The sequence below is a fragment of the Monodelphis domestica genome, chromosome 4 (assembly GCF_027887165.1).
Source record: "Monodelphis domestica isolate mMonDom1 chromosome 4, mMonDom1.pri, whole genome shotgun sequence".
NCBI lineage: Eukaryota > Metazoa > Chordata > Mammalia > Didelphimorphia > Didelphidae > Monodelphis > Monodelphis domestica.
The window spans coordinates 383,266,260-383,288,172 of NC_077230.1; the positions used below are offsets into that span (position 1 = coordinate 383,266,260).

Consider the following 21,913-nt stretch of genomic DNA (forward strand, 5'->3'; position numbering starts at 1 on the left):
GTCCTTTCCATCTCTAACATTCTAGGATTCCTCATACACATATTCTATATTATAAAGCCCTTTCCAGATCCAACATTTTGTGGTCTAAGGCTCCTTTTAGTTCTGACATTCCTTGTTCTAAGGTCTATCTTCCTCAACCCCTAAATCTGACATTTTATATTCTAAAGCCCTGTCCTTGTGGGATATTCTATGTTCCAAGGTCTCTGATGTTCTAAGGTCTCTTCCAGCTCTAACATTCTAAAGTCCCTCCTAGCCCTGATATGGCATGTTATAAGATGCCAACTTTGGCATTCTGTGTTCTAAAGTCCCTCCTGGCTCGGACATTCAGTACTAAAGTGCGATATTCTGAGTTCCTCTAACAATATATGCTCTGAGTGTCTTTCCAACTCCTCTATTCCATTCCAAGGGAGCTTTAAACCTCCTTCCCTCTTTCCTTCTTTCTCCACCTCCCTTTCCCTCTACATGGCTGAATATTTAAAGTGTTGGGCTGGGAACAGGATGCCTGAGTTCTTTCTATTCCTGACTGTTACAGCGACTTGCCATGTGACCTTAAGGAAGTTATTTTAACTCTGAGAAGGAGAGAAGTCCCAGTCTTTTATTCCTTCCCACACTTTATTCCTTCTGGTGCCTGGACCTAGCTGTTGTACAAGAGCATCCTGGGAGAATAAATATGGGCTGGTGTGGGGACCTGGCCCAGCTCACGAACACCATTACAAGTGAATTGTTGTATCTTTCCTCAGATGCCAGGGAAATCAAAGTTGGTGTGGATGAAGAAGGTTCTGTCTTCATGGCTTTTGAGGCCCCTGAGGCTCCAGACTCCTCTGAGTTTGAGTGGGCAAAGGATTATGCTGGTCCTCCAGACCCCCAGAGAATCACAGTGAAAGATGACGTCTGCAGGTATATGTGGTGCATAACTCACCATCAGCTGTTTCTCCCTCCCACTGTAGAGGAGCACCCCCTGGGCACCTTGATCCTTGGGTTCTAGTCCCAGCTCTGCCACTGCCTAGCTGAGTAACCTGGAGTAAGCCACTTGTGTGTCTGAGTCTCATTTCCCATCTCTGTAAAAGACAGTTGGATTACAGGATGTGATGATATATAGCTGCCAGGGCTAACATCTTAAATTCCAATACTCCTTTCAGCTCTGGCATCCTGTATTCTGATACTCCTCCCAGAGCTAACACTCTCTACTCTAAGGTATTCCCCGGTTCTGAGACCTTATGTGCTAAGCCCCATCCCAACTCTGACATTCTGTATTCGAAGAGGTTTCTCAGCTCTGACATACTGTGTTCTAAGTGACTTATGTGCTATATTCTAAGGGCTCTCTATTCTATTATCTCTCCCAAACTTTAATATTCCCAAACTCAAAAATTTTAACATTTGCGTTCTAAGATACCAACTCTGACATGCTGTATTCTAAGGACTCTGCTATTCTCTGTACTGAAGACCCTCCAATCTAGGACATCCAATATTCTAAGGTCCCTTCTAGCACTGATATTCTGTGTTCTAAGGTACTTCTTAGCCCTGACCTTTGATGTACTAAGGTCTTTCTAATTCTTAACGTTGTATTTTTTTGTTTTTTTTATTCTATCAAACATTATTTTAAATATAATTTTTATTTTATTTTTAAAAAAATATTTTTCCACCAGTGGAATTGTGTGTGGACTACAGAAAGGGTGGGAGTAGGGGAGGGAGGGATAGAATATGATTCTTGTAACCAAGGAATAATTTTCTAAATTGACTAAATAAAATTTAAAAATACATTTTTCCATGGTTATATGATTCAAGTTCTCTTCCTCTCCTCTTCCCTCCCACCTCTGACAAACAATTCCATTGTGCTACACTTATATTATCACTCAGAATCTATTTCCATATTATTCATTTTTATAATAGAGCAATCTTTTAAAACCAAAACCCTAAATCATATATATATATAAACAAGTGATAAATCATATGTTTACTTTTGGATTTCTGCTCCCACAGTTCATTCTCTGGATGTGGATAGTGTTCTTTCTCATAAGTCCCTCAGAATTGTCCTGGATCATTGCATTGCTATTAGTAGCAAAGTCAATCACATTTGATTGCCCCACCAAGTTTCAGTTATTGTTTACAAGGTTTTCCTGGTTCTGCTTATTTCACTCTGCATCAGTTCACATAGGTCTTTCCAGCCCTTTCTGAAATCATCCTGTTCATCATTCCTTATAGCACAATAGTATTCCATCACCATCATTCACCACAGTTTGTTCAGCCATCCCCAACTGAGGAACACCTCCTCATTTTCCAATGTTTTTGCCACCACAAAGAGTATGGCTATGAATGTTTTTGTGCAAGTAAGTCCTTTCCTCTTTTTTAATGATCTCTTTGGTATACAATTCCAGCTTAGTATTGCTGGATCAAAGGGTATGTATTCTTTTAAAGCCCTTTGGACATAATTCCAAATTGTCTTCCAGAATGGTTGGATCAATTCACCACCAGCAACGCATTAGTGTCCCAATGAACATGATATGTTTTAAGATGCTTTGTAGCTGTAATAACTTCTGTTCTAAAATCCCTTTCAGTTCTACCATTCTGTGTTCTCAGGTGCTTTTTCAGCTCTCTGACTTTCCCTTCCAAGGTCATTAAGTAATTTAGAGGAAATCTGGTTTTATCTAAACTCTTTATTGAGCCTACATAGCTCTAGATAAAAACCAGGAGCAATGACCCTTCTGAACACTCAGAGTTCAAGTCCTGTCTAACAACTAAACAGTTGCCTTCATATTTATCAAGCCACATTGGTTTCTCTTCCATCATCCTGATGCTCATGGGGTTAGTGTGGATAGAATGCCAGCCCTGGAGTCAGGAAGACTCATCTTCCTGAGTTCAAATCTAGTCTCAGACACTTGCCAGTTGCATGACCCCAAGCAAGTCATTTAACTCTGTTTACCTTATTTGCTTCATCTGTAAAATGATCTGGAGAAGGAAATAGCAAACCCCTTTAGTATCTTTGCCAAGGAAACTCCAAAAGGGTTATGAAGAGTCAGATATGACTAAAATTTGATTTATGTAAATTCTGTTCATTCTTAGTTACCCTAGATAAGTAGTAGCTATATTTCTTCCTCATTGTTGTCCTTTAGCTCCTTTCTTCTCAAATGTATTCCATTTCCCTGATTACCAGTCATCGACCCTTAGAATGTAGACACATCTCCTAACAAACAAGGGTCAGGGAGGAAATGGAAAAGTGGTCCTCACTCATCCATTTAGGCCACCAAAAATATTGTCAAGCTGCTTCCTAAGCCTGAAACCAGCCACTTCCCCATCATCCCAGCCCAGGGTGTCCCCTTTGGCCACCATAACGCCTTCTTCTTCCAACCTTGTATCATCTTAGGGTCTCTTCCAGTACTAGCCATCTATGCTACAACATTCTATGTTCTAATGTCTCCTCCAGTTAAAATCATTCTGTCAGAGGCAGGGTGGTACAGTAAATAAAGCTGGTTTTGACATGAAAGAACACATGTTCAAATCCTGCCTCTCACTCTTCTTACATATATATCCTAAAACAAGTCATAAAATTTACTTGATCTCAGTTTACTCATCTGCAAAAAGAGGGGACTGAATGAGAGGACCTCTAAAGTCACTTTTGTTGTTATTGTTCAGTCATTTTCATGTCCAACTCCTGATGGCCCCATCTGGGGTTTTCTTAGCAGATTTACTGGTGTGGTTTACCATTCTCCTTCTCCAGATCATTTTACATGTGAGGAAACTAAGGCAAACAGGGTAAGGTGACTTGCCTATGGTCACACAGGTAGTAAGTGTCTGAGGACAAATTTGAACTCAGGTCTTCCTTACTCCAGCCCCAGCATTCTATCTACTGTACCACCTAGCTGCCCTAAGGTCTAAACTTGAGATCTCTTCCCATACTTATATTCCAAGTTCTCTTCAAGCCTTCCTACTTTAAGTCCTTTCCATCTCTGACTTTCCCATGATTTCATTATTCGATCCTACTCAAATAAGTCTTTTTCCTTTGTCTGTCCAGTCCTGGAGTCAAAGGCAGCAGGGAACAGGTTCACACAAAGAACAAGGAGTTAAATGGAGATAGCCAATCTAGTTATTTGTGTCACTCATTAAAGCTCCTGTTGTGTGCAGATCGTTATGCCTAATTCAGGGGTGGGAAAAGGCTGGGTAGAGAAGATGAGGATGACAGAGACCCTGCTCTCCAGGAGCTAGCACAGGGACACATCCAAGGGTATTGCTCATTCAGAAAATTAAATGCAAAGAAATACAACACAGTACTCTTCTGTGCCAGAAGACTAATCATGGAGGACAGTAGGAAGAGGAGGGCTGTGACTCCGAGATCCCAAGTAGACATAGAATTAAAGAGCCACACTGAGGCTAATATCCCTAATGTCAAGGTCTGCACAGTTTCCTAGATAGTTCCCTAGCAAATCCTGGATGAGCCCACATCTTGGTCAGCTTTGTAGGGCTAGAGCATCAGTCACCCACTATCCTACAGTGTGTGGCTGCTTGCCCAGAATGATCTTCAGGGCATTCCAAGGTACCATCTGTCCTTTAAGAATGCTGCCTTGGAGTAGCTAGGTAGCTCAGTGGATATAGCTCCAGACATAGAGAAGAGAGGTTCTGGGTTCAAATCTGACCTCAGGTATTTCCTAGCTGTGTGACCCTGGAAAAGTCACTTAACCCCAACTGCCTAGCCCTTACCACTCTTCCACCTTGGAATCAATCTATTGATTCTAAGATTGAGGATAAGGGTTTTTTTTTTTTTAATGCTAATATTTTCCTCTTCTATTGAGGCTTCACATTCCCACCAAAACATTATTTTTTTTAAAAAAAACTCTTACCTTATATCTTAGAATTAATACTAAGTATCAGTTCCCAGGCAGAAGAGTGGTAAGAGCTAGGCAACTGGGGTTAAGTGACTTGCCCAGGGTCACTCATCTAGGAAGTGTCTGAGGCCAGATTTGAACCCAGATCCTCCTAACTCCAGACCTGGAGTTTTCTCCATTGAGCCAACTAGCTACCCCCAAAACAGTATTTTAATTTCCCTGTTATTAATAATTAACAACAAAGGTGGGTGGTCTGGCTTCCAAAAAGCCCTTGTTGCAATATTTCCATCTATAACCCAAGTGATGATTTCAGGAGGGGCATTCACAATAAAGGACTTTGATCTGCCAGTGCACATTGATGCCTTTTTTTTTTTTAGGAATTTGCTAGAAATCACTAGATAAGTTGAAAAACCAAGAATTGGGAGCAGCTGGACCTGGAGTTGGGAAAACCTGGGTTCAAATGTGGCCTCAGACACTTCTTAGCTGTGTGACCCTGGGCAAGTCACTTAACCCTAAGCCTATCCCTTGCCCTTCTGTCCTAGAGTTGTTACTAGGACCGAAAGCAAGTTCTTTTTTTTTTTAAGCCAAGGATTGAACCTAAGTCTTCTGACTCCAAAGTCAGCACACTTTTCCCTATACCCCAATGTCTTCATGGCTCTGTGGGGCAGGACTGCTCAGGGACATTAATGGGGCCAGCTAAAATGCTTTGAGATCCAGATGAGGAGGAGTGGGATGCGTTTGAAAACCCAGGGAGATGGTCTTCTGGGTATCTAAGGGTCTAATGTGAAGGAATGTGGTCTAGCAGTAGCAGATCTCAAATTGTACTACAAAGCAGAAATTACCAAAATAATCTCCTATCTCCTTCCCTTATCCTGAAAGATCTAAGCTTATCCTGAAAGAACCAAGCAAAGAGGACCTGGGAATCTATTCAGTGACGGTCACAGATGCAGATGAAGACATTTCAGCAAGCCATACTCTGACTGAAGAAGGTAAGCCCATGGCAATGTGGGGCAGTGGAAAGGATGCTGGCGCTGAAGCTTGATGCTTCCTTTCCCCTATTGATTATCTCCAACTTATCGTGTCTGTAGCTTGTTTGTACCTAATTGTTTATATATTCTCTCCCCCATTAGCTTGTTGAAAGCAGGGATCATCTTAGGCTTTTCTTTATATTCTCAATACTTGGCACGGAGTCTGGCACACAGTAGATGTTTAACAAATGCTTTAAGTCCAATTCTTCAAGTCAGCAATCCCAGGCACGTGACCTTTGGCAAATCACTTCACTTCACTGTCTGTAGAATGAGAAAGTTGAACTCAAAGACCATCAAGATTTCTTCCTGCTCTAATATTCTGTGATTCTATAAGGGAGAAATTAACTATCAGTCTAGAAAACTCACATATCCCTTAATCTGCTCCTTTCTCTAGCTATTATAGTCAATCTGGGAGTCAAAAGACATGGCTTTGAGTTATAATTTTGCCCCTAATACACTGTGTGATGCTGGGCAAACCAATTCACCACTCTAAGCCTCAGTTTCCTCATTTGTAAAATGGCATAATGAAAACAAATGAAATGACATTTTTATGAAGCTCTTACTATGTGTGGGAATTCAAATACAAGTAAAAAGGAAAGACAGTCCCTGCTCTCAAGGAGGTTACAGTCTACTACATAAGCATGAGCTGAAAAGAAAGGGGAGGAGGAAGAGAAAGATGGAAGTATGGAGCACAGGGTGTGGTTCTGAAGTCCAGAGAAAATCAGAATTAGGACCAGGAGAAGAATGAAGACAGCCCAGCCCTAACCCCACCACAAAATGGAGACTCCAGGAGGAACTCCTCAATGAGAGAAGCGGGTCTCAAACACTGCAGAAATTTTCCTAATGAGCTAGCAATAGTAAAGGCATGGTTTAGAAGTCCGAAGAAAGTCAGTACCAAGGCCAGGAAGAGGATGCAATACAATGATTTTTTTACCTGACTCTTTTTCTGGACTCTTATAAGGATTCCTGAAAAGGTTTGGATTGTATGACTAAAGGCAAAACTATGTATTTGAGACTAGAGGAAGGCACAAAGCAGACAGGAGTTCAAGGGAAAAGGGAAATGGGTATTAGGATAGAGATTGTGTATCCTAGAACACCATCATATTTCTACATGACTTAAAGGACTAGGCACCGATGATGATATAAAAAAGGGAAAGATAAAGAGGTTCGTTCATTAGAGGAAAAAAATGTGCCCTGAGATAGGATGTCAGTACTCTATAAATTTCAGCAACCCTGGGCAAAAACCCAGCCACTCCACCCTAGTTACAGCTTAGTTGTATCTTTTATTAAAGGTATGGATAGTGAACATATTGAAAGGGAATAGTGATGACTAAGCCTTAAGGCTTAGGACTAAGGACTTAATTAAGAACCATTCCTACCAGACTAATTTCATGTCTTTTTTTTTTTTGATAGGATAACCAGGCTTGTAGATTGGGTGATTGCTATGGATATAGTTTACCTAGATTTTTAGCAAAATACTTAACAAACTATCTCATACTATTTCTGTTGAAAATACAGGGATATTTAGGCTGTTATAGAAATGGGAATATGAAAATAGGAGTTAGTGTTAGGTGTATTCACAAATGGTTGAATGGCCCTACTCAAAGAGTAGTCATTAATGGATCAGTGTCAATTTTTTAGGTCTTTAGAAAAGTACCCCCAGGGATCTAATATTGACCTTCACTATTTAGAACTTGTATCAATGACTTGGATAAAGACATAGCTAGTATTCTTATCTATGTTGCAAATGACTTTAAGGTAGAAGGTATTGCAGACACACTGGATGACAGAATCTGCATCCAAAAACATCTCAAGAAACTAGAACATTGTGCCAGATCCAATCAGATGAAATTTAATATGCATCAATGAAAAATCCTACATTTTCCCCCTGGGACAGGTATAGCAATCCATCTGAAAAAGATCTATATTAATAAGAGTTAACATTTACATAACAACTTTTCAAGGTAGATGCTATTATTATCAATATTTTACAGGTGAGGAAACTGAGGCAGACAAAGGATGTGATTTGCCTTGGGTTAAACAGCTAATAAGTATCTGAAGCCAAATTTGAACTTTTCTTGACTCCAGGACCACATTATGACACTTAGATGACCAAACATTTAGTGAAAGTCAAGCTCAATTAGTATGAACCTACAGTATGACTTATTGTAGCCCAGAAAGTCAAAGCCACTCAAGGCTGTGTGAAAGCACAGCACTGAAGAACTAACTAGATAGCACCTTAGAGACCATCTCATCCAATCATATTATCTTACAGATGAGAAAACAGAGGCTCCAATACTCTCCATTAATTGAGACTTAATGTCTGGGACTAGAAATCAGTCCAGTTCTAATGCGGTGTGATCAGAATATACCTAGAATGTACCATGTCTAGTTCTGGGTACCACATTTTTTGAAGGACATAGATAAGCCACTGAGTATCCAGAAGAGGACAACCAGGATGATGAAGGGCTGGCCAAAAGATCATCACAAAAAGATCCATTGAATGAACTGGTAATTGTTGGCATGGAGAGAATAAGACTTGACAGGGAGGGGTAGAGGAGGAGAGGCAACAAAGGCCAGGATCATTGCCTTCAAGTACCTAAAGAGTCATCACATTGAAGAGGGATTCGATTTATTCTGCTTGGTCCTAGATTGCAGAAGCAGAGATCATAGAAATTGTAAATATTTAGGCTGCCAGCTATTCAAAGGTGGAATAGGTTTCTTCAGGTGAGTCTTCTCCCTATTTTCTTGGGAGCCCCTTCACTACTAGAGGTGTTCAAGAAAAGGCAATTAACCACTTGAATGATGGGTAATAGAGGGGATTTTTGTTCAGTTATCAGTAGATCCAAATGGCCTCTGATGTTCCTTTCAAGTCTGAGGTTCTATGAGGCTTAAATGAGAGCACAGAATTGCAGAACTAACTACAAAGTACCTTAAAGGCCATCTCATCCAATCATATTATCTTACAGATGAGAAAACAGAGGCTCCAAGAAATCAAATGACTTGCTTGGAATCACCCAGGTTGCAAGTATCAGAAATTGGATTTGGATCTAGTTCTTCCGACACCAAATCCAATACTCTCCATTAAATCAAATCAGCAAACATTTACTACATGCTTACCAGACCCTGAGCTAAGAGCTGGAAACATAATTTCAATAAAAAAAGAAAGATAGCCCCTATCCTCAAGGAACTTATATTCTAATGGGGGGAAATATAAAAGGAAACTGAAAGGGAGTGGGGGGGTGAAGAAGTTATGGAGAAGAAAAGGTACCCATGACAGGAGGATGGTGGAAGAAGTCCAGAGAATCAGGAGTGGAGTCCAGAGAGACTTTATTATGGATATGAAGGCATTTGACAGACAAAAGAAAATCATGCCCTTCCTACATGAGGCCTAGGGGGATCATCATCCCATGTGGGATGGTGTTCAGTCTATTGACTTGTGACTTCATTTTGATTTCCTCTTTGCTCTTCCCTGCTCTAGAACTGGACAAACTGAAGAAACTGAGCCATGAGATCAAAAACCCAGGTGAGTATATGGAGCCCCTAATGGAGAACTATCCAGTACAGGACCCAGAGAAAATGTCCTGGGCAAAGATATCACTGACCTCATTGTGAAGCTGAGATCCCTGTTCTGGAACTCAGGACTCTTAAACTTAGAAAAGACTCCCAAGACTATTTTAAATTATTGAAATGCAAAGAATGAGCTCAAAGGTGGTATCAAAGTAATAAGACAGGAGAAATAGAAGAAGGAGAATGGGAAGGGATGGAAGAGCCAACTGGACATGTCCTTCCCTTCTGTTTCCTAGTAATTAAGCTGATATCTGGCTGGAACATTGATATTCTTGACCATGGTGAGGTTCGTCTGTGGCTGGAGGTTGAAAAATTATCTCCTGCAGCTGAGCTGCATTTAATCTTCAATGACAAAGAGCTCATCAGTTCTCCAGTAAGTGTGTGCTGAGAACTCCTAAACACAGGTTCCCCTCTCCCCTAACCCACTCTCCCTCCCTAATTCCCTTTCTTCCCTGGGCAATATCACTAACAGAAATTAGCACAGAGATGGTGTGGAATAGCAGATAGGAATCCAGAGACCTGGGTGGGTTTTTTGTTTTGGTTCATGGGAGTGGAGGAGAAGGGAAAACATTGATATGTGTGTATACATCTATATTTCTGATAATTATCATGCAATGTTTTTATTCTGGAATAAATGTTAAGCAATTCAGTGTATATTAAGTAGACTATAAGCCACTGAGGACAGGGACTGTATTGTTTTTGTATTTGTGTTATCAGCACCTAGGACAGTGCCCTGCATGTAGCAAGCACATAATAAACATTTGTTGAACTGGACTTGCCAGAAGCTGGATTAGAAAGGGGGAAAGGGGGAAACCACTATCTAGTTTAATCCCTCTGTTTAAAAAAAAATAAAGAAACTGAAGCTTATAAAGGTGAAAGGTGTCTTGCCCAGAGTCACACAGCAAGTGGCAGAACCAGGACTTCCCTTGCAGTCATTTTTCCTCTCTGTTTTCCCCAGACACACAAAATCAATTTTGACAGAGAAAAGGGACTTGTGGAACTGATTATTCAAAACTTCTCTGATGAAGACATGGGAACATACACAGCTCAGCTCCAGGATGGAAAAGCTAAGAACCAGATCACCCTGGCCCTAGTTGATGATAGTAAGTAAATGCAGATACACACCTTGCTAGTGGACTTTTTACAGGGATAGCTCATGGCCAACAAGAAATAGAAGAAATGCCGACAATTTTATTTATAACAATTAGTTATTTAATATATTACTAATACAACTATTTGTTATTTTTAATAACTATTAGAGGTGCTTACCTCCCTCCCTCTTCTACAACCCCTGTCCCAAGTCTCACCTCCCAGACATCCTGTGTGGTTCCCTTGTGGCCTCTTCTACTTCACCTAGGCCAACTTTCCACTGATGGTTCCCTCTTTCCTTCTCCTTCCCCTAAGGCATCTCATTCCTTTACTGCACCCCCTCTCAGAGCAAGGCTGTCCAGGCAAAATTATGAAGGAGGCAAAACTGAGTTCCCCAGCTTCCCACAGCCCTCTAAGGCACCAGTTGATCACTGACGTGATGAGTAATAACCAAAGTGTTTCTGAGAACCAGTGTTGGCTGAGAACTAAGGTTTTCACTCCTAGCTATATATTTACCAATAAGTGAATAGCTGAGTATATTTATTATCTGTCAATTTTAATGCATTAGTTGATAAGCAATCAATCAATGAGAAACTATTAGGAGCCCCCCCCCCCATGTGCCTGGCACTGTGCTAGGGAGAAAAGACAAAAGTGGGATAGTTCTTGTTCTCACCGTGTTCATATTCTATGGAAAGAGATGAATTGTACCCCAATAAACACATAGAAAACATATACCAGATAAATATCAGGAAATTTAGGTGGGGAGAGTGATCAACTAAGGCCTTCTGAAAGGCAAAATAAGAGTAAATTGGAGAGTGAGGGGGTTTTAGTTAACAGAAGAGAAATTCCAGTGCACTCAATGAACAGAGGAAGCTGGGTGGTGTAGTGGACAGAGCTCTGGTCCTAGATTCAGAAAGATCTGTGTTCAAATCCTAGCTCAGACTCTCACAAGTTTGTGACTCTGGTCAAGTCACTTAATCTCTCCCTGACTCATTTATAAATGGGGACAATAATAGTGCCTAATTCCCAGGACTGATTATAAGGATAAAATAGGGCATTGACAAGGTGCTTTGCAAACCTTAAAGCACTATGTAAATGCTAGCTACATTATGACTCTGGTCCACCTCTAGAGTTGTCTAGATAAAGCAAATATATACCCCAGGAAGAAATACCTTCCTATGTTCATGACTGTGGAGTGGTTTCTCAAGGTGTTAGATCAAGGTAGAAAAATTAAAAAAACTTAAAATGCATATCTCTGCATTCAGTCTATAAGTACCCCTCGCATCCTATCACCCTGGAAAAGGTTAAGATCTACCCTTCTCCCTTCTACACCTTCTCAGCCTTTAAGCTGATTTTTCCCAAAAAGGAAAATTCCAGTGATTGCCCAGCCTTCCTTCCAGCAAAATCCATACCCAGAGCTGGAATTCAGTTCAGTCCCAATCAATAAGCCCTTAATATATGCTTACACATATAATTATCACACATAATATAATTATATACTCCATGCCAGATACTGTGTTGGGCTTTGAGCCTACAAAGGCAAAATTAAAGAGTTCTATCCTCAAGGAGCTTATAGTCAGTCTTACAATTTAGAATACTGGTTGTAATAATGTTATCTTGTATTTATGTCCTTGATGAGGTCCTCCACTGGGCAACTCTCAGCTTAGCTAATGGTGTTCCCCTCCACCTGGGTCTTTGCAGGTTTTGACAAACTTCTGAGGGCCTCAGCTGCTAAAAGGAGAGATTGGAAGAGAAAACAGGGTAAGTGTGTCAGGCTGACTCTAGAGGGTTGGGAATTTTTATACCCAGTAACTTGAAAACCATCTAATGAGTCTCAGAATTGGCTGATATCTGGATCTTTGAAGGGAATATCCACACTGAAGAAATTGGAGGTCATTTGTCTGTTGAAATACATGATTAACATTTAATATTTTAGAGGTAAAATATCACTGGAACCTAAATTTTACATCCTGTAGACTACTAGGGTTCTATGGAATATTATGTGGGAAAAGATGACCTATGTTGTTATTATTATTCCAAAGTCAGAACACTTGGATTCAAATGCCATCTCTGATGCCTACTAGTTTTGTACCCTTGTGCAAATGAATCTCAGTGCCTCAGTTTCCTTATCTGTAAAATAAAGAAGTTGACCTAGATGGCCTCTGAGATCCCACCTCAAACCCATCTGTAAAATCAACTAGAGATAGTCTCTGAGGTCTCTTCCAGATCTATCATATATATCATCAATAAAATTATTATTCCATTCTTCTCTTTGATACCATTAATAATCATAACAAATCAATAAGTATTTATTAAATATTTAATATGGGCTAGGTACTATGCCAAGTTCTAGAGATACAGAGAAAAAGCAAAATCAGTCCTTGCCCTAGGAATTTAGAGGGAGGCAAAATGAACATAAATAAATGTAAATAAGATATATTCAAGGTAACCTTAGAAGGGAGAGCACTAGCCCTGGAAGCCCTGAAAAAATAGCATTTGAGTTGAGTCTTGGAGAAGCCATGGTGGTAATGGTGTTAATAGTGGTAGTGGTGATGATGATGATGGTGGTGGTGATGATGGGGGGTAATGGTAATGGTGATAATGATGACGTAATGGTGGTGGTGGTGGTGATAATGACAATGAAGATGATGGTGGTGGTGATGGTGATGGTGATGGTGGTGGTGGGGTGATGGTGGTGGTGATAATGATGATGATAATGATGGTGGTGGTGATGACAGTAGTTGGTGAAAAATTTGTGTTATCAGGCCTGTGAGAGTTCAGTTCAATCTAGCTCTATTCATAATCTATTGCAAATCCATTAAATTACATTTTTCCTTATGTGTGGCCACTAATCCTCTGTGTCCCACAACCCAGTGGCCCTCAACAAAGCAAAAGGTTAACTTGAAGATGAAGATATGTGGGCCCTGAAAGCACAGAGGCCAACAAGAGCTCGTTGATGTCAGGGAGACAGAGCCCTTCTCTAGCTCTAATGGACATGGGTGGGTGGGTATGTTTGCATTGGCAGGTCCCCATTTCGTGGAGCCTTTACAGTGGAAGGTCACTGAAGAATGTGAAGTGCATCTGACTTGCAAGGCAAGTATGGCATTCCTTTCCCCCATAGCCCTTTACCTTTGAAAGAATCTTCCCCTCCTCCTCCCACCCTAAGTCCCTTACATTGGCCACTTGCTCTTACATGCTCAAGAATCCCCTCTGTCTCATGCTGGCATCTCTCCTCTTCTATTGGCTCAAGGGAGGAGCTCCTTGTCCTCTCTTAGAACTTCCCAGGATCCTGTCTTCCAGCCCCACATCATTCCCTTTGGAGTACTCACCCCAATTAGCCTAGCTTTAATAATCCCATCATCCCTTAAAGAATCTTTGTCAACTTCCCCTGGGTCTAACAGTTCCTTCCATCTCTGCCTTTTGGGTGAGAGACAAAGATTTTCCCTTCCAAACCCAGTGGACCTTTTTGCCTTCTCTTAATTAGGAAGGCTAGTTCTTCTGAGAACAAGAGTCTACTTGCTCCAGTCCATACTGTTTGGCAGTTTGGCAAATAGTCCAAAGAGACCTGGCTGAACCTACAACTCTGAAAACAGATGTTACTGGCTTTCTGGGTGCCGTGACTGGTCAGGGGAGGGGAAAAGGGAATCCATGTGCGACTCCTTAAGGACTGGTCCTTCCATCTTCTAGGAGGGGAGTAATGAATAGATCCCCAGGAGGGAGGAGCATATCTGAGGGTGACCTTGGGATGGAAGAAAGTCCCCCTAAGACCTAGTGGCAAGTTATAGGATGAGGAAAGTGAGGAGCCTTGAAATTATAGTGAGGGACATAGATTAGGGTCAGGGGAAGTTGACAAAAGAGAGGTTCTTTAAGGGATGATGGAGTTATTAAAGCCAAAATAATTGGGGCGAGTACTCCAAAGGGAATGATGGGGGGAGACAGGATCCTGGAAAGTTCTAAGAGAGAACAAGGGGCTCCTCCCTTGAGCCAATAGAAGAGGAGAGATCCCAGCATGAGGCAGAGGGGATTCTTGAGCATGTAAGAGGAAGTGACCAATGTAAGGAACTTGGGGGAGAGGTTGGGGAAGATTTTTTCAAAGGTAAACGGATACAGTTTCCATAGTGAGTGAGATTTCCCTGAATGTGATGAGGTAGATATGTACCCCTAGGATAAACTGGGGTATGACCTAAAGGAGGACTTCCCCAAAATGCAATGAGGCATAACAGACCCCAAGATGATGGGGTTAGAGAGGCAGAGAATCCTGTCTCGGGGACCCTTTCCCAAGAGGAAAGAAGGAACAAGTTACAAGTTCTTTGAACCTCAGTTTCCCTACTTTCCCCTATCTATAAAAATGGGAATAATAATACTTGTAATGGGAGTTTCCTCAAATACCAATATTAATAAAACCACGGGGCCATTCCCTATCTCTAGTACCTACCTCACAAGGTTGTTAGGAGGGGGTCAATGAGGTAGCGTACAAAAAGCTTTTTGCAAAACCTTAAACCACCATAGAGATGTCAGCTCTCAGGAGGGAGGAAACTGCCTTGATGTTCTTAACCTGAGGTCCATAGACCCTCAGTGAGCCCCTGGATAGATTTCAGGGGTTCAGGGAACTTGGAAAAATTGTATCTTGACTTTCACGGCCTCTGACTGAAATTTAGCACTTCCTTCCATTGAGAATTTCAAGAACATGCATGATAATACATGTATAATCCAGTCCGAATTGTCTGCCAACACCCAGAGGGGGAAAAGAAGAGGGGGAGGAGACAAGTTCAATCATATAACTTAGGAAAACTTATGTGGAAATTTGTTATTATGGGTAATCGGTAAAAAATAAAATAAAACTTCACCATCTACATAAAAAATTGTTCAAAAACAGAAACAGAAACATAGTCGTGGAAAGGGGTCCAGCCTGCCAAAGGTAAGGAGAGGAAAACATTAAGAGCTGCTGATTAGAAGTTTCTTTTGACTAAATTCCTGATATGACAAACCAAAAATTTTTATTAGGATCAAGTACAGGCCTGTCCTCCCAGCTTCTTCTGCTCTTCTAGCCTGGGACACGGGGGAGATCTAGCCTTTGAAAAACATGTACGAGGCACTTGGAGGACCAAGAGATAGGAGGGGGTCTGCCCCCAAAGGAGCTTTACAGGACTGCCTGGCCACAGAAGAGGGCAGCACAGAGTGGGGTGTGTTAATGGCAGGACAAGCCCTTCCAACAAAGAAACACTGGCTCACGATTTCACTCTGTTCCTAAAAATCAAGGACAGCGAACAACTCTGGCTCATGGAGTTTCCCCTATAAAACAAAAGAAGACAGAGCTTCCTTAAAGGAATGCCTTCACTTACCTCCTCTGGGCTCTCCCTCATTCCCCAGGTAACAAACACCAAGAAGGAGTCCCGATTTCAATGGTTCTTCCAGAAGAAGGAGAATCCAAAGGGCCAATATGATGCCCAGACAGGAGATGGCCTTCTAGTGATTTCAGAGGTAAATATGGCGGGCACTTAAGTAGCACAGTGGATAAAGTGCCAGGTCTGGCGTCAGGAGGACTTGAGTTTGAATTTGGTCTTAGACATTTCCTAGCTGTGTGACCTTGGGCAAGTCACTTAATTTCATTTCTGACCTCTTGTTGCTCTTCTGTCTTAGACTAAGGAAGTTTTTAAAAGGTTCCCTTTGGAAACCGCTTTGTGGTACTCTGTGTGTATCCATGAACACGTCACACATCCTAGTGAAACAACAAAAACTTTGGGGGGAGGAATTGTTTCTTTTCTGTCTTTATGCCCAGCATATCACCCAGCATGTAGTAGGCACTGAATCCAGCAGGCACTCAGCTAGAAAGCTAATGGGAAGGAGTTTCCTCACCTTGGGGGTGCCCCATGTGAATGAAGTGATGGGTCCAGTCCCCATCCCAATCTTAATATTGAGATCAATAGTGGAGTTGTCATTGGCCTGAGCCTTGGAGGATGCCTACTGGTAGAGATGGGGAGAAGGTGGCAGAAGTGTCAGGGCATCTCAAATCTACAGACAGGGGATATGCATTGCCTGATTTGCCTGGATAGTGGTGGGTTCCCATCTCATCAGCAGCCTTGAATGCCAGGCTTCTGTTTTCTTCTCTCTTGGACATGTTCTCCCACCAGATGTCCAAAAAAGACGAGGGCACATACAAGGCTGTGATTTCGGACGACAGAGGGGAAGACGACACCGTGCTGGATCTCACAGGTGAAGGTAGGCACCTCAGAGTCTAGCTCGAGGGAGGGGGTCTCCAGGGGTACGTGGCATGCACAGCAAATCTAATAGCTAAAGTGGACCCCCTGGCTAAACCATGAAGGAGATGGTTTGTCTCTATTCCCAGCTGCCCTTTTCTCCTTGCTGGGGCTGCCTCTTCCTTCCCCCATCCTGGCCAAAGTCTTTCCCTGCCAAAGCACAGAGCAGCAAGAGGTGTGTGCTGTAGGAGTAAAAATGAATAAATACTCCTAGTATTTAAAATATGTAAGATCTTAATAATAATCAAAAGAGAGGGGGAAAGAAAATGGATTCTTTCAGTCAAATGAGCAGAGCAAAGAGAGCCAGAGACTCACACCTGTAGCACTTTACCAAAAGCACCAGCTCCAAAGAAAGAGCCCCACAGTGTGGGTCTCAGCCAGATTTATCTCCCAAGCATCCTTACATAAAATGAGGACGTAACTGAAAAGGATGCTGGGAATGTCGCTCAGGTGTGGCACAATGCCCAGAGCTTCCCATCCCCAAGGATGCTGGTACCCAGGGACAAAACTTGGTCACCTCACCCTTGTTCCTGGTTCAGCTCCCAAATCGCAGTTTCCTGATACTTGAAGTACTCCTATCCCTGCTGTGCTCTATGATTAAGAAGTCATTTTCTCACAATGCCTTCTCCCCACGAGAGCCGTCTAGAGAAGTGACCTCTCTGTCTCTTTCCTGTGCAGCGTATGATGCCATTCTCAATGAACTCTGCAGGATCAGCGGTGAGTAAATCCCATCTCCTCTACCATCTCTGCTGGGAAGTGATGGTGCTTGTGGGGAATTCCAACTGTCTGCCCACTGCTTGTGGGAGTTAAGTTTCCAAATCCAAAGGGCAGACTAAGCTCAGCCCTGATTTATCCAACCATCTTAGATGACACCCTCATGAAACAGTCCTTTGGGTGAGCATGGATTTATCACTGTAATGCCCCAGACTGGCTATGAATATCCCTGAGTCTGTGGCTTACACACTAGGCTAACCACTTAGGGGCAGCCAGGAAATAGAGTGAATAACAAGCTCAACTTAAGTCAGGAAGACCTGTGTTCAAATCCTGTCTCCAACCTGTGACCCTGATATGTGACTCTTCATCTGTAAAATGGGAATAATAACAACATCTACATCACAGGATTATTCTGAAGCTCAAATGAAGATAACATACAAGCTTTGCAAAATTTATTGTTCAGTTGTTTCAGTCATGTATGATTCTTCATGGCCCCGTTTAGGGTTTTCTTGGCAAATATACTGAAGTGGTTTGCTATTTCCTTCTCCAGCTCATTTTACAGATGAGGAAACTGAGGCCAACAAGCTTAAATGACTTGCCCAGGGTCACACAGCTAAGAGTGTCTGGGGACAGATTTGAAATTGTGTTACTGACTCCAGACCTGGTATTCTATCTTAGCTGCTCAAAACTATATATATATAACTTTATTATAATAATAGTTATTATTTTTATTTGTATATATTTGTATATTATAAATGTATTTATATGTGTTTTGTTATATTGGGTTATATATTATACATTTATTTATATATAATTTTATGAATAAATATTTATATATATTTCCATTTTCATTTAATTAGTTAATAATATAATGATTATATTATATATTAATATTATATTGATTTTAATATCAAATAATTATATAAATAATATATAGAAAATATAAATAATAAATATTATGTATAATATTAGTTATATTATAATTAAATAAAAGTTACTATAATAATTCTTACACATCTGTAATTATATGTATACTCCCCAGTATGTAGGCAGTATATCAGAACAGAGCTTTCTAGGATTTAGGGCTGGAAAGGACCTTAGAGCCCATATAGTCCAACCATATTCTGATATAGGAATCAAGGTTTAGGGGCAGCTAGGTGAACCAGGCCTAGAGACGGGAGGTCCTGGATTCTAATCTTGACCTCAGATACTTCCCAGTTGTGTGACCCTGAGCAAGTCACTTGATAATACACAGTACTGATTCCAAGATGGAAGGTAAGAATTTAAGAAAAAAAAGAAAAGCTCAGTGAGTTGCCAATGACATCGTACAGGCAGCAGAGCCCGAGCCGGTATTCAGATACAAGTTAGGATTACAGAATCACCAAATTTGGGAGTGGGAAGGAAGCCTCAGTGCCTGTCTGTTCTGTCAAGGGTGGGTTAATGTCAGGTTCTACTTGTCAGAAATCCCATGATTAAATTTTCAGTGTGGGCATTTACACTGCAGAAATCAGCAAAGGCTTGGTAGCAGGGCTTGATTATGGTTTTGTTGATTTCTAAACTTAAGAAAATGCCAAAAAAAAAAGTTAGCAATGCAAATTAAGCTTAATGTTATGTCATGCTTACATTTTTTTGGAGAGTCAGTTGGTAAACATTGGCCAGTGTACCCCTGGGTTTGACCTATATCCAAAAAAGGAATCCCCCTATAATACACCCAGCAAATTATCCTTCAGTCTCTGCTGAAAGATCTCTAATGACAAGGAAATCACTACATCCCAAGGTAGTAAATTGGACTTTCAACTAACTTATTTTCCTAACTTCAAGCCAATGTGTCTTTTTCCCACCTTCAATTTTAACTTAACAAATTTAATTTAACAAATTTAATCCTCATTCATGTTACTTCTTCAAATAAGAAAACAACTACCAGGATTCTTCTAATTTAGCCCAAGATCACCCAGTTCCTTCAATAAGACATGATCTAAAGGTACTTCTTCTTTGTTAATCCTCAGTTTCCTCATCTGTAAAATGAAGGAATTAGACTAGATATCCTCTAACTTCTCTTCTAGCTTTAAATCTCAGAGCCTTTGACTACTAATAGTCATATGAAAAATGCTCCAAATCAGTCACCATAAGAAAATTCAAGTCAAAACAACCCTGAAGTTTCACCTCACCCCCTACAAATTGGAGAAAATGACAAGGTTTGAGAATAGTCAATATTGTAGGGGTTGTGGGAATATGGGGTGTATGGGGTGCTCAGGGAGGGGTAGTATCTCTGGTATGGAGGGCTTGTCGTGCCCTCCTAGGGCAGCTCTCCAGCCTCTGACCCTCACCTGACACCCAGCTCTCACTTGTGGCTCCCAGTAGCTGCTAGCATGCAGCAGTGGCCACACCCCGGGAAACGGCTTTGACAGGCCGGCCAAACCTTGTGAGGGTAGCCATCGGGTCGTCGACCCCTAGTGAACCAGGGCTTTGCTCATCCAGCATGTGAAGACTGCTTCAGCTGAACAGACAGAAGAAACCAATAAGAAGGTTCAACGGCAGAGATGGCGACGCAGCAAAGCACTGTGGAGTGCTTAGGGCATGTTGGAGCACAAAAGACAACACGGCCATCCAATGCAGCTGAGGAAGTCTCCAGATGTAACGACTTTTCGGGCCACTGGACCCAGGCTTCCAACGCCGCGAGAGTGGGACTGTCTCTGTGCATCGACTCTTCCACTTAAATCTCCTTCACGCACAAGTGTCTTTGTGCACACTCATCTATCCTAACCCCGGCCACCCTCTTCAAGACCTGCGGCGATGGGGGAATGGCAACTCAACAGGTGGAGGTGACCACTGGCAGTTGTAGTCATGATCCTGCACGTAGGTGGCCCACGGACCAGTGGTCGCTCGGCCCTGTGGGCAGCAGGGACATTCGGCAGCATCCTGGGTGTCTGAGCAGCCCTCTCTAGGACAGCACTGCTCACCCTAATCAAGGGAGGGGACTAGAAAAGGTGTCCCAAATGTTGTCTGCCCTACAAACACCTGGTCAGCACACCGCGGCTGGTGGGTCATCCCTTTAAGTGGTCGAAACCAAAAGAAACAAAACACAAAGAAACTCCTACTAGGAGCATGGAACATCAGGACATTACTTGACAGAGAGAATACCCCAAGACCTGAGAGAAGAACAGCTCTAATCAGTAAAGAACTGGCTCAATATAACATCGACATCTCAGCCTTAAGCAAAACAAGCTTACCAGAAGAGGGATCACTCAGCGAACCCACCACTGGATACACCTTCTTCTGGAAAGGTAGAGCATCAAATGAAGACAGAATCCACGGTGTTGGCCTGGCCACCAAGACCAGTTTGCTCAAACAGCTGCCAGACTTGCCTGTGGGCATCAGCGAGAGGCTAATGAAGATCCATTTGCCTCTCAGCAAAGACCGGTATGCCACAATCATCAGCGCATATGCCCCTACACTGACCAGCACAGAGGAGACCATCGAGCAGTTCTACTCTGACCTGAGTGCCGTCCTGCACTCAGTGCCCACAAATGACAAGCTGATACTACTGGGAGACTTCAACGCCCACGTTGGCCAGGACCATGAAAGATGGAAAGGAGTGCTTGGCAAACACAGCGTGGGCAAAATGAACAACAACGGCCTTCTGCTACTCAGCAAATGCTCAGAGTTCGAACTCACCATCACGAACACTGTGTTCAGAATGGCAAACAAATATAAAACAATATAGATGCACCCATGATCAAAACAGTGGCATCTCATTGACTACATTATTGTACACCAGCAATATATCCAGGATGTACAGATCACCAGAGCCATGAGAGGAGCTGAATGCTGGACAGACCACCGATTGGTTAGAGCGACTCTTCAAATGCGCATTGCGCCTCGCCATCCAAAATGCGCCCAGACAGTTCACACATTTTACAACATGAGTCATCTTAGAGATCCATCTTATTTGCAAACATTGCAGTCCTGCCTGGATGACAAGCTGTCTGCCAAGGGACCACTCACTGGAAGCTCAACAGAGCAATGGAACCAGTTCAAAGACGCAGTGAAGGAAACATCAAAGGCAGTCCTAGGCCCCAAACAACGCAACCACCAGGACTGGTTCTACGAGAACAACACTGCTATTGAAGACCTATTGAGCAAAAAGAACAAAGCCTTTATGGAATGACAAAATAACCCAAACTCTGCTCCTAAAAAGGACAGATTCAAGTCTCTCCACCCCACGGCACAGTGTGAGATCAGGAAGATGCAAGACCGATGGTGGGGAAAAAAAGGGAGAAGAAATCCAGCACTTTGCTGATACGAAAAACTACAAACGATTTTTCAGTGCCCTCAAGACTGTCTATGGGCCATTAAAACCCACCACCACTCCCTTGCTATCCTCTGACGGTGACACTCTCATAAAAGATAAAAAAGGCATCAGCAACAGGGGGAAAGA

At 42.1% G+C, this 21,913-nt stretch overlaps 1 protein-coding gene across 2 annotated transcripts in view; it reads left to right on the top strand.

Moving 5' to 3' along the window:
* MYOM3 (myomesin 3) overlaps positions 1-21,913 on the top strand; it is an 87,386-nt gene that overhangs the window by 54,090 nt on the left and 11,383 nt on the right. For both annotated transcript variants that reach the window (XM_016422088.2, XM_056795569.1), the window contains 10 exons: positions 741-897; positions 5,697-5,806; positions 9,327-9,371; positions 9,652-9,788; positions 10,374-10,518; positions 12,206-12,265; positions 13,530-13,597; positions 15,875-15,985; positions 16,636-16,723; positions 17,440-17,478. In XM_016422088.2, the coding sequence (XP_016277574.2) occupies positions 741-897; positions 5,697-5,806; positions 9,327-9,371; positions 9,652-9,788; positions 10,374-10,518; positions 12,206-12,265; positions 13,530-13,597; positions 15,875-15,985; positions 16,636-16,723; positions 17,440-17,478 (960 nt within the window). The remainder of the gene's footprint in view (positions 1-740; positions 898-5,696; positions 5,807-9,326; positions 9,372-9,651; positions 9,789-10,373; positions 10,519-12,205; positions 12,266-13,529; positions 13,598-15,874; positions 15,986-16,635; positions 16,724-17,439; positions 17,479-21,913) is intronic.